The sequence below is a fragment of the Miniopterus natalensis genome, chromosome 7, assembly GCF_054644295.1.
Source record: "Miniopterus natalensis isolate mMinNat1 chromosome 7, mMinNat1.hap1, whole genome shotgun sequence".
Taxonomy (NCBI): domain Eukaryota; kingdom Metazoa; phylum Chordata; class Mammalia; order Chiroptera; family Miniopteridae; genus Miniopterus; species Miniopterus natalensis.
Window position 1 is genome coordinate 12,011,141 of NC_142087.1, and position 16,264 is coordinate 12,027,404.

General features: G+C 51.3%; 1 protein-coding gene across 2 annotated transcripts in view; it reads right to left on the reverse strand.

Moving 5' to 3' along the window:
* Positions 1-1,006: 1,006 nt before the first annotated feature.
* The window catches only part of CEP250 (centrosomal protein 250), a 40,129-nt gene continuing 24,871 nt past the window's right edge, over positions 1,007-16,264 (reverse strand). Inside the window, exons 21-32 of one of the 2 annotated variants that reach the window (XM_016213187.2) lie at positions 16,128-16,261; positions 14,862-15,000; positions 13,620-13,962; positions 12,973-13,094; positions 11,856-11,976; positions 10,703-10,824; positions 7,614-10,223; positions 5,046-5,159; positions 4,711-4,866; positions 4,103-4,204; positions 3,099-3,158; positions 1,007-1,635 (exon numbers count right to left, since the gene is read on the reverse strand). In XM_016213187.2, coding sequence (XP_016068673.2) covers positions 1,372-1,635; positions 3,099-3,158; positions 4,103-4,204; positions 4,711-4,866; positions 5,046-5,159; positions 7,614-10,223; positions 10,703-10,824; positions 11,856-11,976; positions 12,973-13,094; positions 13,620-13,962; positions 14,862-15,000; positions 16,128-16,261 — 4,287 coding nt within the window. In that variant the 3' untranslated portion in view covers positions 1,007-1,371. The remainder of the gene's footprint in view (positions 1,636-3,098; positions 3,159-4,102; positions 4,205-4,710; positions 4,867-5,045; positions 5,160-7,613; positions 10,224-10,702; positions 10,825-11,855; positions 11,977-12,972; positions 13,095-13,619; positions 13,963-14,861; positions 15,001-16,127; positions 16,262-16,264) is intronic. The other variant, XM_016213186.2, reaches the window with a different exon arrangement.

Below are 16,264 nucleotides of genomic sequence, written 5' to 3' on the forward strand. Positions count from 1 at the left end.
GAGACTTGCACGCCTCTTTCTGCTGACCCCTCACTCATTCAACTTCTTACCTCCAAGCCCTCCCACTGGTGGTGAGCTTCAGGCCCTATGAAGGCATAAAGAGCTGGTGGCATTGGTAACAAAGGACTAAGAGAAAAGAGGTCATAATGTCTACACTGTAACAGGCTGCTGATGCAAATGATTTGAGTGAGGTCAGCACAGTCGTTTCTTCTCTGAAGCCTCACTTCCTTTAGGGTCTAGGCAAACTCTGGTCCCAGAAGGGCAGAGGGAGTAAATAAATCCCAAGGCCCCAGGGATCCAGGGCCCTGAGACCCCAAGTTCTTGTCTTCCTCCTCCCTTGCCCACTTCCTAAGCGTGGTGAGCAGAGCTGAGCCTGCCCCTCCCCGCTGTGCCCCAGGGTCAGAGGGGTGCCTTTGCTTGGAGCACACTGACAGCCCTGGCTGCCTCCTCCCTGCCCTGCCCATTATTCCCCCTGTTCTTTAGAACCTGGGTTTGCTTAGAGCTAGCTACTCCTTTGCTAGGTTCTGGGAGTGAGAAGGTGGTTATTCTGAAAGTAGGAGGTGAGGTATTAGAGCGGGAGGGAGCTGGAAGCATCATCTGTCCTAAGACCAAGCTAAACCTATCAGCTACCTGACAAGGGAGCTGTCCCATAGGCTGAGATGAGGTGTGCATGCAAAGTCTTAGGCTGAAAGATGCCTTGCTGCTTCTGTGGGTAAGGTATCCCCACTTCCACAGGCACCTATGGAGGTTCTGCTGCTGGCCCCCAAGCTATAGACGCTCTGGGGCAGCTTAAAGCCACATCTGCATAGCCTGCCTCCACCAGCAGGTGTCTACCTGGTTTGACCATCGCTTCCAGATGGCCTGTTTCCAGATGGGCCCCAAAGCTCCTCCAGAGGTCCTGGGCTCTGAGTTGCATCCCCTCCCTGTAACAAATTCTTCCTTAATAGATCCCTTGGTGCTACTGCGGCCCAGCTACATAAGTGGAGATGGTAGCAGAGAACAAATGTAAACATCTAGGGTTTATTGTTGAAGTGGAAGGGGAAGGAGAGGGTGAGGGGCTGGGGTAATAAATTCTAGACGAGAGGCAGTAAATGCCCTTGGCCAGGGCAAGGCACCCCTCTGGGGAACTCTGAAAGCCAGCAGGCAAGGGTAATTTGTCTCATTCCCATGTCAGTTGGGGCCTTCCCCTGAGCCTTGCAGATTTCCTTCCCTCTTCCTGGGAATGCGAGCTGACCTGGGGCTCCCAGGTTGGATAACAGAGCTAGATCTTTCCATTGGCAAACTTATAGCTGTGTAGAGGCCATGACCCACTCTACAGCCATCTGTCTGTGTGGTCCCAGGCTGACCTATATCCTGCCCTGGCTGAGGCTGCTACCTGGAGGTGGCTTGGGAAGCGCTGGGGCTGGGGCATAGCAGGACTGGCCCTGGGGATGTCAGACTTTGAGTTAGGGATTCATCCAGCTTGCGGGTCTCAGCCTCCAGGACAGTGGCTTCAGGGGCCCGGGCTACGGCAAGAAGAGAGTGGGAGAGGCTATGGTGCAGGCCTGCTAGCTCACGGCTGGTCTGGACCGAGCGAGCGATATAGTCCTGCTTCTGCTTCCGCTCCAAGGCCAGCTGTGCTCGCAGCAGGGCCACCTGGTGGGTAAGAAAACCAAGAGGGGGAGAGCAGTTGAGGATCTTGAAGCTGCCGCAACTCCTCCTGCTCTGCTCCTGCGGCTCTTGTCAAGACCAGCATTTGAACCAAGTCTATCCTGTGTACAAATCAGAATCAGGCTTTACGGTGTTTGTGGGAAGGGTCCCTGGGAATCAGCATCCAGTGGTGGTCAACCCCAGCTACATAGGAGACTCAAATAGGGAGCTTGAACAACAGCGGAACTATTCCTCAACTCTACTGAGGGATAACTTACAGGTAATAAAATGCCCATGTTTGAAGAGTACATCTTGATGAATTCAATAATGTACATACCCATGTGTAACCACTATCCCAATCAAGATGCAGAATACAGGGTGTCCCAACAAAATGTATATACACTTTAGCAGCTGATAGCTCAATTTTGAAAATGAAATGTGTTTTAATAAACACTGCCTTTATAATTACTCAGAGTGTGTGTATACATTTTCGGGAACACCCTATATTTAAATCACTGCAGAAAGTTCCATCATGTCCTTTTTGGAAACTTTTGAGAAATATTCTGACTTAATATTAGGTCTGGGCACCAGTATTTTTTTCAAAGCTCCCCCAGGTGGTTCTGATGTGCAGCCAGGGTTGAGAATCACTGATTAAACCTCCATTTCTCAGTGGGTATACTGAGACTGCCAGGGGGTAAAGTACTGGGAGCTCAGGGCAGACACAGGACTAGGGTGAGGCAAGAGAGGCTCCTAGGGTGCAAAATTTAAGGAGGCACTCCAGGACAACAGTGAGGGCCTCAAGTTGTTTTACTCACAAGGTGCCTCTCATGCCTCATCGTAATCTGGGCCGTCTCAGGAATTGCTTGTGTGAATTCAAAGTAATAGCTTAGGTCTAGCTGTATAGTCAGGCCCTGCCAGCAGTGACTATCGATTTCTAAAACAGGCTCAGAAGTAAAAATTCTACAATTCTTTTTACTCCAGGGCCTTGAAAGACAGGAAGAACCTTTAGTGAGGCCTAGGAGGCACTTTATACAGTTTCCCAGAGTGAGGCGGTTTGACCTGAGCTCTGAGATAGGGATCCTGGCGGGGCCTGGTGCCAGACTGCTTGCCCGGTGTGCTGCAACAGTCCTGCCTGTAAAGTGTGAGGGCAGAGGCTAGGCACTTCCGCTTGCTCTAGTCTGCCCTCCTAGACTCTGCTGTCCCTTACTCCCCTTCCCTGTCCTCCCCTACGCAGGGACCTGGGGCCCGGAGCATGCTTTCTTCCCACTCCCACCCTAACCACAGGAGGCTGAGCTACCACTTGGCTCTGCTTGTCTCCCATGTAGACTGCCGTTCTCTCAGACAGGAACTACTTCCCCTCTCCCTGTGGGAGGTGCACAAAGGGCCAAGCACACCGCAGACACTGAAGCCAGTTGCCTGAGTGCAAGGGAGGGAAAGGGGCTTAGAAAATGGATCCTTCTAGAATGTACCTCTTTCTGTAGTTCAACCATGTGCTTGGCCTCTGAGGAGCCCTTCTGTCCGCTTCCATTCTGTGGAAGACAAATGCCATTCCTGTTGGAAGAGGCCTTCCCACCCCAGGGGTTCCATGGGATCCTCAGCCAGCTCCTCACAATCCCGGGGCCAGGGCCAGGGCCAGGGCCAGGGCTATGGGTCGGAACTGAGACTGAATGCTACGGGGCACCATGGCCTTGGGGCAAGGAAAGGCCCAAACCAACATAAAAGGCTTGGAAAGCACTGGCTTCGCTGAGGCACCATGCATCTGCTTTGTGTTACCCCTGGGCTCCGAGCTAAGGGTGCAGAAAGGGAAGTAAGACAAGGTGCCTGCCATTGGGAAGCTCTTATTAAAGGAAGGGGGACAGAGAGCTGGGAGATGCTCGGCACACAGAAACAGTCTCCCTACAAAGGTGTAGGGCTGCCTAGCGATGGGCATAACAGCTAAAAGAATGCTGGTTTGAGAAATCTTCCCTAAACTCCTTACCCAAGAAAGGTACTCCGGGCCCAGGAAATACTTTGGACACTGATCGTGTAAATTCAGTGTGTCAAGGGGCAAAGAGGTCTGAGAGGTCTGCAAAGCTGCTATCAAGCTCCTAAACATGTCAGGGTCTGGCAAGCGTACTCTACACCCATATGCCAGGGATTCTGACCAGAAGCCCAATGAGCTCTGCTCCCAGGGGAGTCTGAGGCATGGCTGTGGGAGCAGGTAGATTAGACATCAGTGAAGGCTGAGTTCCTCAGAAGGCAGGGCTGCCAGCCTTGACACAACGCCACCCACTGATGCTGGGCCTCCTTTCTGGGTCAAGGACAGACTGAGCAGTGCTGGCTGGGGCAGAACTCAGGCAGGAGGGGCTCTCTGGGTTGGTGGAAGTGGTCGTCTCCTCTTGCAAGGGTAGCCTGGGATATGCACTGAAGAAGGCTGTTTCTGGTGGCTGGGACTGGGCGCTCCTGAGGCTACAGTCAATGAAAAGAGGTAAACCTGAAGAGTGGGTGATGACGCTGTGGCTTCACTGATCTCCAGGACCCCTGTCCGTGATGTGCGCAGGAAATCCCTCTTTAGCTTCCTCCTCTCTCGCTCCACCTGCCAGGAGGCAAGTGAGAAGTCAGGGCTCCACTCTGCTCTCCAGCTCTCTGGCTACAGCAGAGCTGTACTTTTCAAGAGAAGGTCAGTGCATGTGGGTATGAGAGGCAGGGGGCAGCAGTAACGGGAACCTAAACTGCTTGCTGAGGGGAGTCCAGGCTAGGGCAGCCTGAGTGCAAGGAAGTGCTCCTGGGGCAGAAGAGGTAGGGCCGGCCTCTCAGGCATTTGGAGCAAGGGTTAGCAAACATTTTCTGTGGTATTGGGCTTTGTGGGCCATTTGATCTCTGTGGGAACTAGTCAACTCCATTACTGTAGCTTGAGAGCAGCTGTAGACAATACATGACTGAATGGGCATGGCTGTGTTCCTGTAAAACTTTATTTTCAGAAATAGGCAGCAGGCAGAATATGGCCCTGAAGCTGCAGTATACCAGCCCCTGCTCCAGAGGCTGCACCAGTAGAGATCATGCCCACTGGACCCCGGAGGAGGGAGATGAGGGCAGAGTTACCTGCTCCAAGGTGGCCCGCAGCTGGAGGTTGTGGCGCTGTAGCCTGCTCCGGTCAACCTCCAGCTGTGCCACTGCTTGTTGTAGGTGCTCAAGCCTTTGTCCCCATGGCTGCTTCTCCTCCATCCCAGCACTAGGCTCTGCCTTTACTCCTGAGACCTGTGGGAGAGACATGTGAATCTCACCTGGGCAGGCCCCTTAGGTGGTGAACAGAGAGAGGGTGAAGGGACCAATCTGGCAGGTCTGGATTCAAGATGCAATTCCCAAGAGAAGAGGACAAGCCCCCTGGACAGGAGCTCCCTCTAGGGCCGTCTGTTCCCACCAGGCCCGCAGCTCACCTCCCCCAGCTGTACACCTGCCTCTCCTCTGGGCCCCCATTCTGCTCTGCTGGCAGGGCCAGGGCTGTGCAGCTGCTCCTTCTCCAGAGCCTGTCTGGTGAACTCCAACTCATCCTGGGGTATCAGGGTGTGGAACAAAATCATGTCATGACAATCTCAGATCCAGACTCTTTCCACCCTCCATCCTCAGTTCAATTTCCTCATCAGGGTATAATCTTGTGTGTCCTGGAGCCTCTGAGCTATTCTAGTGCAGAACCTTAATTTCACAGTTGGATAAAACAAGGATGCATGGTGGGATAAGACTAAAACGTGCCTTGCTTTAGATCTCCCATAAGCTAAGTGAGAATGTGGAGCACTGAGGTGTTGTGGAAAGAGCACGGACTCTGAGCCACACAGAGCTGGGTATTACGTCATCACTTATTAGCTGGATGACTTTGGTCAGGAGATGGTTCTCTTCAAACCCGTTTCCTCATTTGTAAAATGACTACATGCTCCATGAAGCACAGAGCAAACCTTTGGAGTTAAATCCCTTTAGTTATGCAGGGAACCTAGTGCTAAATATGTGCCAGGCACCTACGTTTCATAAGTGATAGCGGTCAAGAAGAGAGACAGGTGAGTGTGCATGTGGGTGGAGGTTATCTGGGAGAGAGGAAGAGCTTCATGGTAAAAAGGCTGCCTGGATCTAATTCTAGTTCTGCCACTTACTAGCTGTATGACCTTGGACAAGTTATTCAACCTCTGAACTGTCACTTCTCAACTATAAAATGAAAATAATAACAGTTCCTACATTTCAGGATTGTTGTGGGAGAAAGTGAGAGTAACAGTGCCGGAATATAAAATGCTTAAAATAAAAAATGGCACCACTGTGATGAAGGGCTGCACCTGAAAGATGTCCTTAAGTGGGTATGGCAGGAGAGACCCTGACCTGAGCTACAGTACTGAGTAAATGATGCTCAGTAACCCAAAAATAGGGACAGGAAGTGCCCTCCTGCCAGCTGTATACCTTACTTGTTCTGTGCCTGTAAGAACGGGCCTGGAATAGGAAAGTTGTTCCGCTTATTGAATGTTTCCTTCCTATGCACTTTGTACTTACTATTTCATTTCATACACAAAATGGCCCTATGGAGCTGGTACCATCAGACCCTATTTTATCCATGAGAAAGCCAAGGGTCAGAGAAGTGAAGGCACTTACCTAGGGTCACACTGCTAATAACTATAGAACTGTACCACAAAACCAGGAACTTCATTCCAAAGTTCATAAATGTAAACCCCTCTCTGCATGTTGCCCTTTAACCAGAGCAGAGCTCTGTGAGCTCCCAGAAAGCAAGACCCTGGAGAGCGGTGTGTCTGAGATGACGAAGGGGGTTCTCTGGGCCCAATCTCCCAGGAAAAGTGGGCCTGGTTCCTCTTAGCAAAAGAGATATAGCCTCTCTGTGTCCAACAGCCAACCCAGCTTTCCTGCCTGCCTACTCTGTGTGGGCCTTGTGCTCAGTGCTGGCAGTGCAGAGATGGCTCAGACATGGCCCCTGGCCTTGAGGTTAAATGTTATACCCTAAGGTCCACTTCCTTCCTCACTCACCGTTCCACCGAGGAGCCCACTTATTCCTAACTGCTGATGACCCAAGTCTCTCTAGTCAGTTTCATCCTTCACCTTCAGATCTCTTTACAGACCTGCCTGATGGACCTCTCCCCTTGCATGTCTCACAGGGACCTCACTCCATTTCCAAACCAAACTCATCATTCTGCTCTTCCCCAAACCTGCCTTCGTGCATCTCAGTGAGCAGAAACCTGGGGTCTGACTTCTTTCTGTCCTTTCTTTACTCCCCAGTCTCTTAGCTAAGCAACAGCCTGGTGTCCTATGATCATCTAGGCCCACTGACCACACTTACTATCTCAGGTCACCATCTCTCCCCTGACTTCTAGTTGGTCTCCGCAGGTCTACTGTTGCTTCACACAGCAGCCTGAGCTATCCTTCTTAACTATATCTGATCATGTCACTCCCCTGCCCTAAACCCTTCATCTATTTCCCATCCTTAATATGATTTACAAGCCCTGAATGATGGGGCCCCTGCTCTCTTCTCTTGCCAACTCCTCTTCTAGATTCCAGGAGCCTGAACTCCCTACACAGAGAGTCTACGTTCTGTGTCTTACCCAGAAAGCTCCTCTCCCTCCTTTGCTTGGCTAATTCCTTGCTGATTTCCTCAAATCTAACCTTAAACATCACTTTTACAAGGAAGCCCTTCGGGACTCACCCCCAGGAAAGATAGGGTGTCCCTCTAACCTGCTCAGAGCACACTGAACTTCCCCAAAGAGGCACTGATTACAATTAGGCACTGCCTTCTAACTGCTTACCCCCTAAGCTGTAAGCTCTGTGAAGGCAGGGACTGTGGGTCTTATTCTCTTTGCATCCCCCCAAACCAGCACCATAACCTGGGTTCCACTTACGCTGAGTGGTTGTGATCTCAGCTTTCCCACCCCCTGAGGTGCACAAGTGGAGGGTGGCAGGCAGCCTGAGTTCAGCCACCCAGGGCTCTGGCTGCTGGTTCTTACAACCCACTGATGACTCACCTGCAGCCTCTGCTGTTCTGAGTCCCGCTCCAGGACAGAGGCTTGGAGGAACATGGCTACTTCCTGCAGACTGCTGACACTGGCCTTGCTCTGGGCCAGGGACAGTGCCAAGTCCTGGGCCTTCTCCCTCCACTCGATTTCCCTGGCCTCCGTCTGCCTCAAGGCTGCCTGTAATCGCTCCAGTTCCTGCTGCAGCCTGGGTTCTAAAGAATCAAATTTTGCAGAGGGCTCCTCCACTGGGGAGGCTTTGTGGCTGTGGACTGAGGTCTCCAGATTCTTCCTTTGCTCTCTCAGCTCCAGGATCTCCTCTTCCTTTTGGGCTAGAGTCAGCTGTAGCTCCCTTAGGCTCTCACGGAGGCCCCTCATCTCTTCCTCTTCTCTCTCCTGCCCCAGATTCTGCTTCTCTTGGATCACATCCTCTCGGAGCCTCTGGGCCAGAGACTTCTCCAGCAGCTGCCTCTGTTTCTTCTGATGTCTCAGTTCTCCATCCCTTTGCGCAAGTGCCTGCTGGAGCTCCTGCACGGCAGCCTGGTGTCGGAGATCCCGGTCCTGGATCTCACCTTCCCGCTTCCTTAGGACCTCCTCCAGCTGCCGAGCTTGTGCCTGGCAGGAGTCCAGGGCAGCCTGCAAGGTGGCAGTGCTGGCCTCCAGGTTGCGACTCAGTTCTGCCTGCCCAAGGAGATGCTGCTCTTTCTCCTGCAGGGCAGCCTGAGCCTTGCTGAGGGCTTCCTGCAGACCCTCAGCCTGGCCCCGGGCAGCCTCCTCCCGATGCTGGGAGGACTGGCTATCTGCCCACAGGGCCTCCAGCTCCCGGTCCCGTTCCTTGAGCATTGCCTCTGCCTGCAGCAGGCTGTCCTGCAGGGCCTTGGCCTCCGCCTCATACTCCTGGGCCCGCTCTGCACACTGTTGCTGGAGGGCCAGCAGAGCCTTCTCCTTGTCCTGAGACTCAGCCCTTAGATCACCCAACACCTCCTCCAGGGCCTGTGCCCGCTGTCCCTCCACTGTCAGCTCTTCCTGGAGCCTTCGCACATGTTCCTTGTGGTCCTCAAGCTCTCCCTGGAGCTCTTTTAGTGTCACATGGGCCTGCTCCAGATCTCTCTGCAGTGCACTTGCCTTTTCCTTCACATTCTCCTCCTGTCCCTGGGCCTGCCGCTGTTGCTGCTGCAGGGCCTCGAGCTCCTGGTCCCTCTGGGCCAGAGCTCTCTGGGCCTCTTCTAGCTGACCCTGAAGTGACTGCTCTTTCAGCTCTCCCCGTTCCCTGGCTTCCTGCAGGTGCTGCTGCAGGACCACTATCTCCTGTTCTCGCTGGGTCAGGAGTAGGCTGGTCTCACCTACCTTCCTGTGTAGGCCCTGGAGCTGCTGCTCCAACTGGCCCTTGTGTTCCTGGAGTTCCCAGATACGCTCCTGCTGGCATTCCACCTCCTTCTCCTTATCACGCAGGATCAGCTTCATGTGCTCGAGGCTCCCTCGCTGTGCTTTATTCTGGCCCTTCCCTTCCTCCCCCCGCTCCTGCATCAGCTGCCTTTGAGAGGCCAGTTCCCGGCCTCGCTCTCTCAAGGAAAGCTTGATCTGTTCCAGGTCTTCCTCTAGGATCTTGGTCTGCAGTGTCCTCTGATCTTCTAGGACCTGAATCCTCTCCTTCTGCAGCATCATCTCCTGGTCCCTCCTCTGGAGGTCCTGAGTCAGACGCTCTTTCTGCCTCTGCAGCTCCTCAATCTGTTCTCGCTGGGACTTTACCTCCTGGTCCTTTTCCTGGAGCTCTCTGGCCAGGAGGCTGCTATGGCTCTCCAGCTTGTGGACCTGGCTGCTTTGCACCTGCAACTCCTGGCTCCTTTCCTCTAGGTCCAGCGTAAGGTGGGTCAGAGCCACCCTTTGCATCTCCCTCTGGCCCTCCAGCTCCTCAATTGCCTTTTGTTGGCACTCCATTTTGCGATGGTTTTCCTCCAGTTCCAGGGCCAGGCACTCCAGGGTAACCAGCTGCTTCTTCAGATCCTGAATCTGTCCTTTCTGGGACCCAATCACTTCGTCCTTCCTCTCAAGTTCTAGACGCTGATGCTCCATGACATTCCTCTGTGTCTCTTGATCCTTCTCAAGCTCTTTGATCTGCTCCCTCTGCGCAGTCAGCTTCTGCTCTCGCTCCTGGACGGCCATGGGCAGATGCTCTAAAACAGACCTGCACCTCTCTAGCTCATGAATCTGTTCCTGCTGCAGATCCACCTCTTGGTTCCTCTTCTTTAGGTCTAGAGACAGCAATTCCAAAGCTGCCTTTTGCATTTCCCGCTGCCTCTCCAGTTCCTGGATTTTTTCCTGCAAAGCTTCCACCTCCCCTTCTCTTTCTGATAGGGCCTGGGCCAGGAGAGTCAGATTCTCCTGCAAAGCCTTCCCTTGGGCCATCTTTAGCTCGCCCTGCTCCTGCAGAGTCTGGGCTCTCTCGCGCTCACTCTCCACCTCCTCATTTTTCAGTTTCAGGGCTGAGCGAACAGTTCGCAGGTCTTCTTCCAGGACCCCAGCAGCACTTGCCTGAGCCCTGGCTTCTGCGACAGATGCTTCCAAATGTTGCACCTGGGCTGTCAGGTTCTCCTTGGCTGCCTGAAGTAACTCTCGCTCATTCTGGAAAACAAAATGCACAGCCACCTCAGACTGCACTTCCTTGATACCAGCACTCCAACACAGGCCCTTTCTTTCCTTACTTTGTAGCACCAGCACCATCAAACACTTGGACCAAAAGAACTTGTTCATTCCACTTAAGCTACTATTGTAAAAGAACATCCCTACCATGTCCCAAGGCTCTGCTATGCCTAGAGGAGAAAGCCTGGTGCAAATAAGCCATCCTGGACTCTGGTCCTTCAGGGTGAGGGAAAAAAGTTTCAACCTTAATTCAGAAAAATAATTGAAGGAGGATTCACTGGGGCCTTAATAGTGGCCCTCAGGGACATGGGGACAGCCAGGGAAACAGACACTGCTAAGGAAATTGGGCATTACATATGAATGGGGTAGGACTATGGGCCAAGATAGGTCTGGGAGCTAGAGGTGGGTCCTGAGGGACCACTCCTGAAGCAACCCCCTTCCCCACACCAGTACCACCATACCTGGGCTTCCATTCCTTGCAGCTCTGCTTGCCGTAGGCAACTCTGTAAGGATGCCACAGTTTCGCGCAATTCCATCATCTCAGACTCTAGGGACTTTTGCTTTTCTTCCCACTTGGATTTCTCTTTGGGAAGAGGAGAGGTAGAAGAGCAAGGCCCATGGTTGGGGGTGGAGGAAAAAGCGGGAGGTAGAGGCAGATGGAGGATGGGGAACAGAATCAAAGGAGAAGAAGGCCAAGGAGAGAATTATATTCTGTTTCACAGAGACATCACCCATCTGCCAGCTGTCCTGTTTGTCTAGACTCCAGCTGCTTTCAGACTCATGTCTGTGTTTGCTGCCCAGTCCCAGCACTGCCTGATAATCATCCTAACAACTCCTCATCCTGTTCCTATAGAGAACTACAACCCTGGATTCCAGGCAGGGTTGAGCTAGATGACCCTGGAGATCCTTGCCATTCCCCAATTCTATGATTTTGCTGAGGTTCCTGGAGACCAGGGTTGCTCTGCTAGCTGCCCCCATCCCTACCATGTCTGTAAAATACACCAGAACCCAGCTGTGTGTGTCTCTCAGGGAGATTTCTGGGATACTTTCAAGACCCAGACCCATCCCCAAGCTGTCTTCTTCTCTTCTATAGTAGAACCTTGAGCCTCAAGACCCTCTTCTCTCCTTTCCTTTCCAAGTAGTCACTGCCCTTTTCAGATACATTCTCCCCAGACCCCCCTCCTTACTATCTCCCAAATAGCCCATAATCCTGCTGTCAAAGGTTAAATCATCTTGGGGACATAGTTGAAGATGACAAAAATAACTAACACGGATAAATGACAAAAGATAAAGAATTTTATAATGCCCTCACAGTCCTGGCCCTGGAATGCCAATTTTTAATCTGCAGACAGAAAACGGAAGCCTCACCAGCAACTTCTCAATTCACCAAATCTGTCCCTCCTAATCCCTCTGCCAAGATGGCCCTCAAAGGCCACACGAAGCAGAAAATAGTTCACAGGGTCATCCCCTCTTTGGAGATGGCTCTAGGTATCTTCTCACAGTTGTGGGTAAGCAGTAAAGAGTGGCTGCTAGGCCTGTTCCTGCCCCTTTCTGGGCTTCCTGTCTTTCCTCTCTTTTTCCTCCAAATCCCCCTGCCTGCCTTGAGCTCCTCACCTTCCTGGTTCTGGGACAGTTGTCTCTGCAGATCCTGCAACTCTTTGTGGACCTGGCTCTTCTCAGCTTCTGTATCAGTGAGACGCTGTTCCAGCTTCTGAGCCCTATCCCTCAGATCATCCTGGGAAAGAAAGGGCATGGCTAAACTCAAGTTCCTCTTCTCCCACAAAGCTATCCCAGTTCAGGGCCCAAGCCCTCTCCTCCCTCTCAGCCTCTGTGGGGGTGCCAGCAGGACCTACTCCCATATTGCTGGGTTATTTACTTCTGAACCTGTATCCACTTGGCTTCCTGAAGTGATGACAAGCTCTGCTCCAGCTGGAGCCTAGAATATCCTTCTGTCCCATCTGTGTCATTTGAAACAGAACTCCTGCTAAAGTCTTAGCATAGGGTCACCTCTCCTTTCTCTAAACTCCTCCTTCAGAGCTTAGCTCAGAGGTCATTCTTCCTTTCTTCTGACCTTCCTCAAGTCAGAATGAATTGTCCCTTTCTCCTATTATCATCACTGCATCTGTTATTGATCCAGTTAATTCTATCCATTCTGCTTTATCTTAGAATGCAGTTTGGCTCCTCGGCCATGTCATGAGCCTTCTTGAGGGCAGAGATCAGGGCTTTCTGTATTTTGTGTCCCTAGTTGCTAGAATATGGTGGCACTTGATTTTTATTGGCTGATAGGTTCACTTTACAGTGAGGTGCAATTTATAGGACATTTAGTTCAGTCTTAGGCTTAGCATATTCCTATAAATGGCAACCTCAAATCTCAGTGGTATCAATTTATTGGCTTTTTTCTTGGAAGTCTTGGCACCAAGAATTATTCAGGGTGAGAGAAAAATGATGCCAAACAATGTCACACATCTGTACAGGTTTTTTAGTTTATAGGGCTCACATAAGGCCTTCAATGATCTAATACTCTCAACCTTGTGAGACAGGCATGATTTGCCTGACTTTACTAGCAAAACCGATGCCCATGAAATGAAACACTTTGTTCATTGTTGCCAGGTAGTAAGTGATAGAGGTGGAACTCATCCCAACCTGATCTCAGGAAAAGAACAGGTCAAACTGCTTCATGAATCTTTTCCGGGGAGATGAAGAGGTCAAGGGAGGAGAGCAGGAAACATACCCGGGCCTGCTGAGTCTTCCACAGGTCTTGGTGGAGCTTGTTGAGGGCAGATGCCACTGTCTCAGCTGAGAGAGCCGACAGGAGGGGCCCTCTCTTAAAAAGGATCCTTGCTCCATTCTGGTCTGAAAAAATGAGGAAATACCTCCTGACTTGGTTGCACTATGAAAAAAAACAGCCATACCTCCCCAGACATGGCCTTGGCCTTCCCACTGATCCCTCCTCTCCTCAAAGCCTTTCTAAGCAGTTCATTCATCATGCACTTCCTGCATACTTCTGTGCCAGGCACTGTGGTGGGCACTAGGTAATGCTAGCTATCATTTGCTAGGCATTTAATAAGTGCCAGGAACTGTGTGAGCTACTTTACTCTGTAATCTCACTAACTCCTTAGAAAAATCCTGAGAGGTGGGTACTTCTAACATCTTCATTTTTAGTTGAGAAAATCAAGCTCGGAGAGGACAGGTGACTTGCCCAAGGACACACATCTAGCAAATGACAGAGCTGGGGGGTTCAAACTCTGGATTAATTCCAAAGTCTGTGGCCTTAGCCTTGAGGCATACTGTCTAAGGAATAGCATTCCCCTCCCTCCCTCCCTGGGAGCTAGGCCTGGCTTTGGCCCAAAGGACTGAGTTCTCAGGTGGCTGCCTCACCTGGCTCAGGGCCCCAGAGGGAGGGAGCAGAGTCTCCCCCGCCACTCAGCTCAGGCCTGCTCTCACAAACAGACCCCAGGGCATGCTGCAGGACAGAATAGAGGCTAGCTAGCTGAGCCTGGGCATGGTGCCCAGGCTGCTGCTCTGTGGCCAGCGCCTCCAGCTGGCTCTCCATGCTGCGCAGTTGCAGCTGTAGCTGGGCTGCCTTGGCTTCCTGGGCCCACAAGGAAGCTTGCAGTTGCTGCTCTGTTACTCGAGATGCCTCCAGCTCCTCCAGCAGCTGTGTTTCCTGGGCCAGAAAATCAGCTTCTTTTTCCTTCACCTCATGCTTCAGTAATTCCACCTGCAGGGAGGAAGTATGGTCACTCTGAGCAGGGAGTGGATACCAGCTCCTCCCTGGCCTGACACTACTCAATCCCTGCACAAACCTTGATCAGAGCTGGGAGGATTTCAGTAGGCTCAGCTCTCCAGCAGGTAGGGAGGGCTCTGCAATGAGTGCTACCCTAGGTCTGATCTGCATGCCCACCTACTCACTCCTATGCCAACTCCCTGCTCTGATTAGAACTCTGCCTGAAACCCTGACACTGAACCTAATAAGATCAGTCACAATAATAATGGCTATCATTTACTGAATGCTTATTGTGTTCATGACACTTTATATTTACCTATAATGGTTAACAATTATCACCCTTGTTTTATGGATGAAGAAACTGATGCTCACACAACCCAGAAGCAGTAGAGCTGGGAGTCAAACTCAGGATCTGGGTCCTAATCTGCTGCACTCTACTGTCTATCTCTTCCTCTCTCACTTGTCCCCTTCCAGTTCCATCTTTTCTCTGCACCCAAGCACTAAGGTCCTCCTGTGAGCAGACTCAGTTCCTTACTGCCTACCTGATCTGGAGTAATACTTATGCTCCCCTGCTGTGTCTTGCCCAGTAGACCATGCATACTGGGAAATGGCCATGCTTGAACCAGGCCTGCGTGAGCTCGACCCCTTTGGGCACTATGTTCTAGGACATCAGGTTCCCCAGAGGGAGCAGTTCTCAACTCTGTGTCAGTCCCAAAACCCCCACCCTGCCCAGTCCTGGCTTCCCCTCCTGCCAGGGCTGCTGAAGTCCCAGCATGCCCTGCAATGAGGAAAAAGAGAAAGGTCCTTTTCAAGAACTGACCCTGGGCAACCATCTCCCACTCCAGCGGCAGGCTTCCACCATGGAATAGGGCCCATCACCAGGCAAGAAGTACCTGGGCACTGAGCTCTTTCTGCCCTCCCTGGGCCTCCTGCATGCCCTGGCGCAGGGAGCTCAGCTCCTGCTGTCGAACAGAATCAGCTTCTTCTAAAACAAGGAGTCTCCGTTCCTTTTCCACCAGAGACAGAGTCAGGCTGAAAAGAGAGGGGTAAGAGGGCTAGGCCATCCTCTCATGGAATGAAGAGCTACCTTTTCATCTGACTGTTCTAAATAAAGCATGGATAATCAAAATAAAAATGATAATGGTTACAGTGTAACAATAAAAACTTCTATTTATTGAGCACCTACTGAGTGCTCCTAGATACTTCTCGCATATGATACCTCATTTCAATTTCATAGTTTAGTCTTCTCTGGGAAATTCCAGATATATCTATATCAAACCTCAAATTCAACATGTTCAATTTGTTCTAACTTGTCTTCCTGTCCCTAGTTTCATCTGTGAAAGGATTTGTTTCCCCCAAACTTCTCCGGCCCTGAGAATACATGCTGCTTCTCATTCTGGGTGACCTGACCTCATTCCTGATGTTTCATGTCATCACTATCCCTTCTACTACACCATAAATTGGATTGTGTTGAGTTGCTGGCTTAAAACCTTGCAAAGGTTTCCTACCAAACCTAAAATAACTACGAACTCCTTCCTGTGACCTACAGAATCCTGAATGGTATGGACCTACCTAGCTCAAGCCACTCTCTCCTCAGTCAGAAGGCTCCAGTCATGTGACACCTTCAGGTTCCCCAAACACCCCAAGCTTCGATCTGCCCAGAGCTACTGTATGTGATTTCTATCCCTACTATACAGAACTCCCCCATGCCTTTGCATGGTGGCTCCATTTCATTCGGCAATGATCAGTTTAAAAGCAACCTCCTGGGGAAGGCCTTCCCTAATGTCTAAAGTAGATCTCCCTCCCCAGCCCACCACCATTTCTATCACAGCATCCTGTTTCTTTTCTCCACACCATGTAACATAATCTGCAATAATTTATTTTGGGGATTATTTGATTAATGTCTTCCCAACAAAACTGTAAATTCTGTTGAAACAAGGTCCATACTTTGTTGTTTACCACTGTATCCCATCCCCTGGCATAGTGCATTTGTCTAAATAATTACTGAGTAAATAAAATGTAGGGTTTGAAGACAGGGTCTGCGTCCTACCCACCTGGAGACATGAAAGGCTAGCTGACCTGAGCAAAGAACTGTCAACCTCATAGTGACCACTGTAGCCAGACCAGCAAAAGCCAACTCAGTGGCTTGTCTAGTCTACCTGGCTTTGTCTCTCTCCAATTCCTTCTGAATTCGGCTACACTCCTGGGCCTCTCTCAGCTTCTCCTGAACCTCCTGCTCCACCAGCCTCCGAGAGTCATCCTTGGAAACCAGCTGAGACTTCAAGTCCTCTACCTG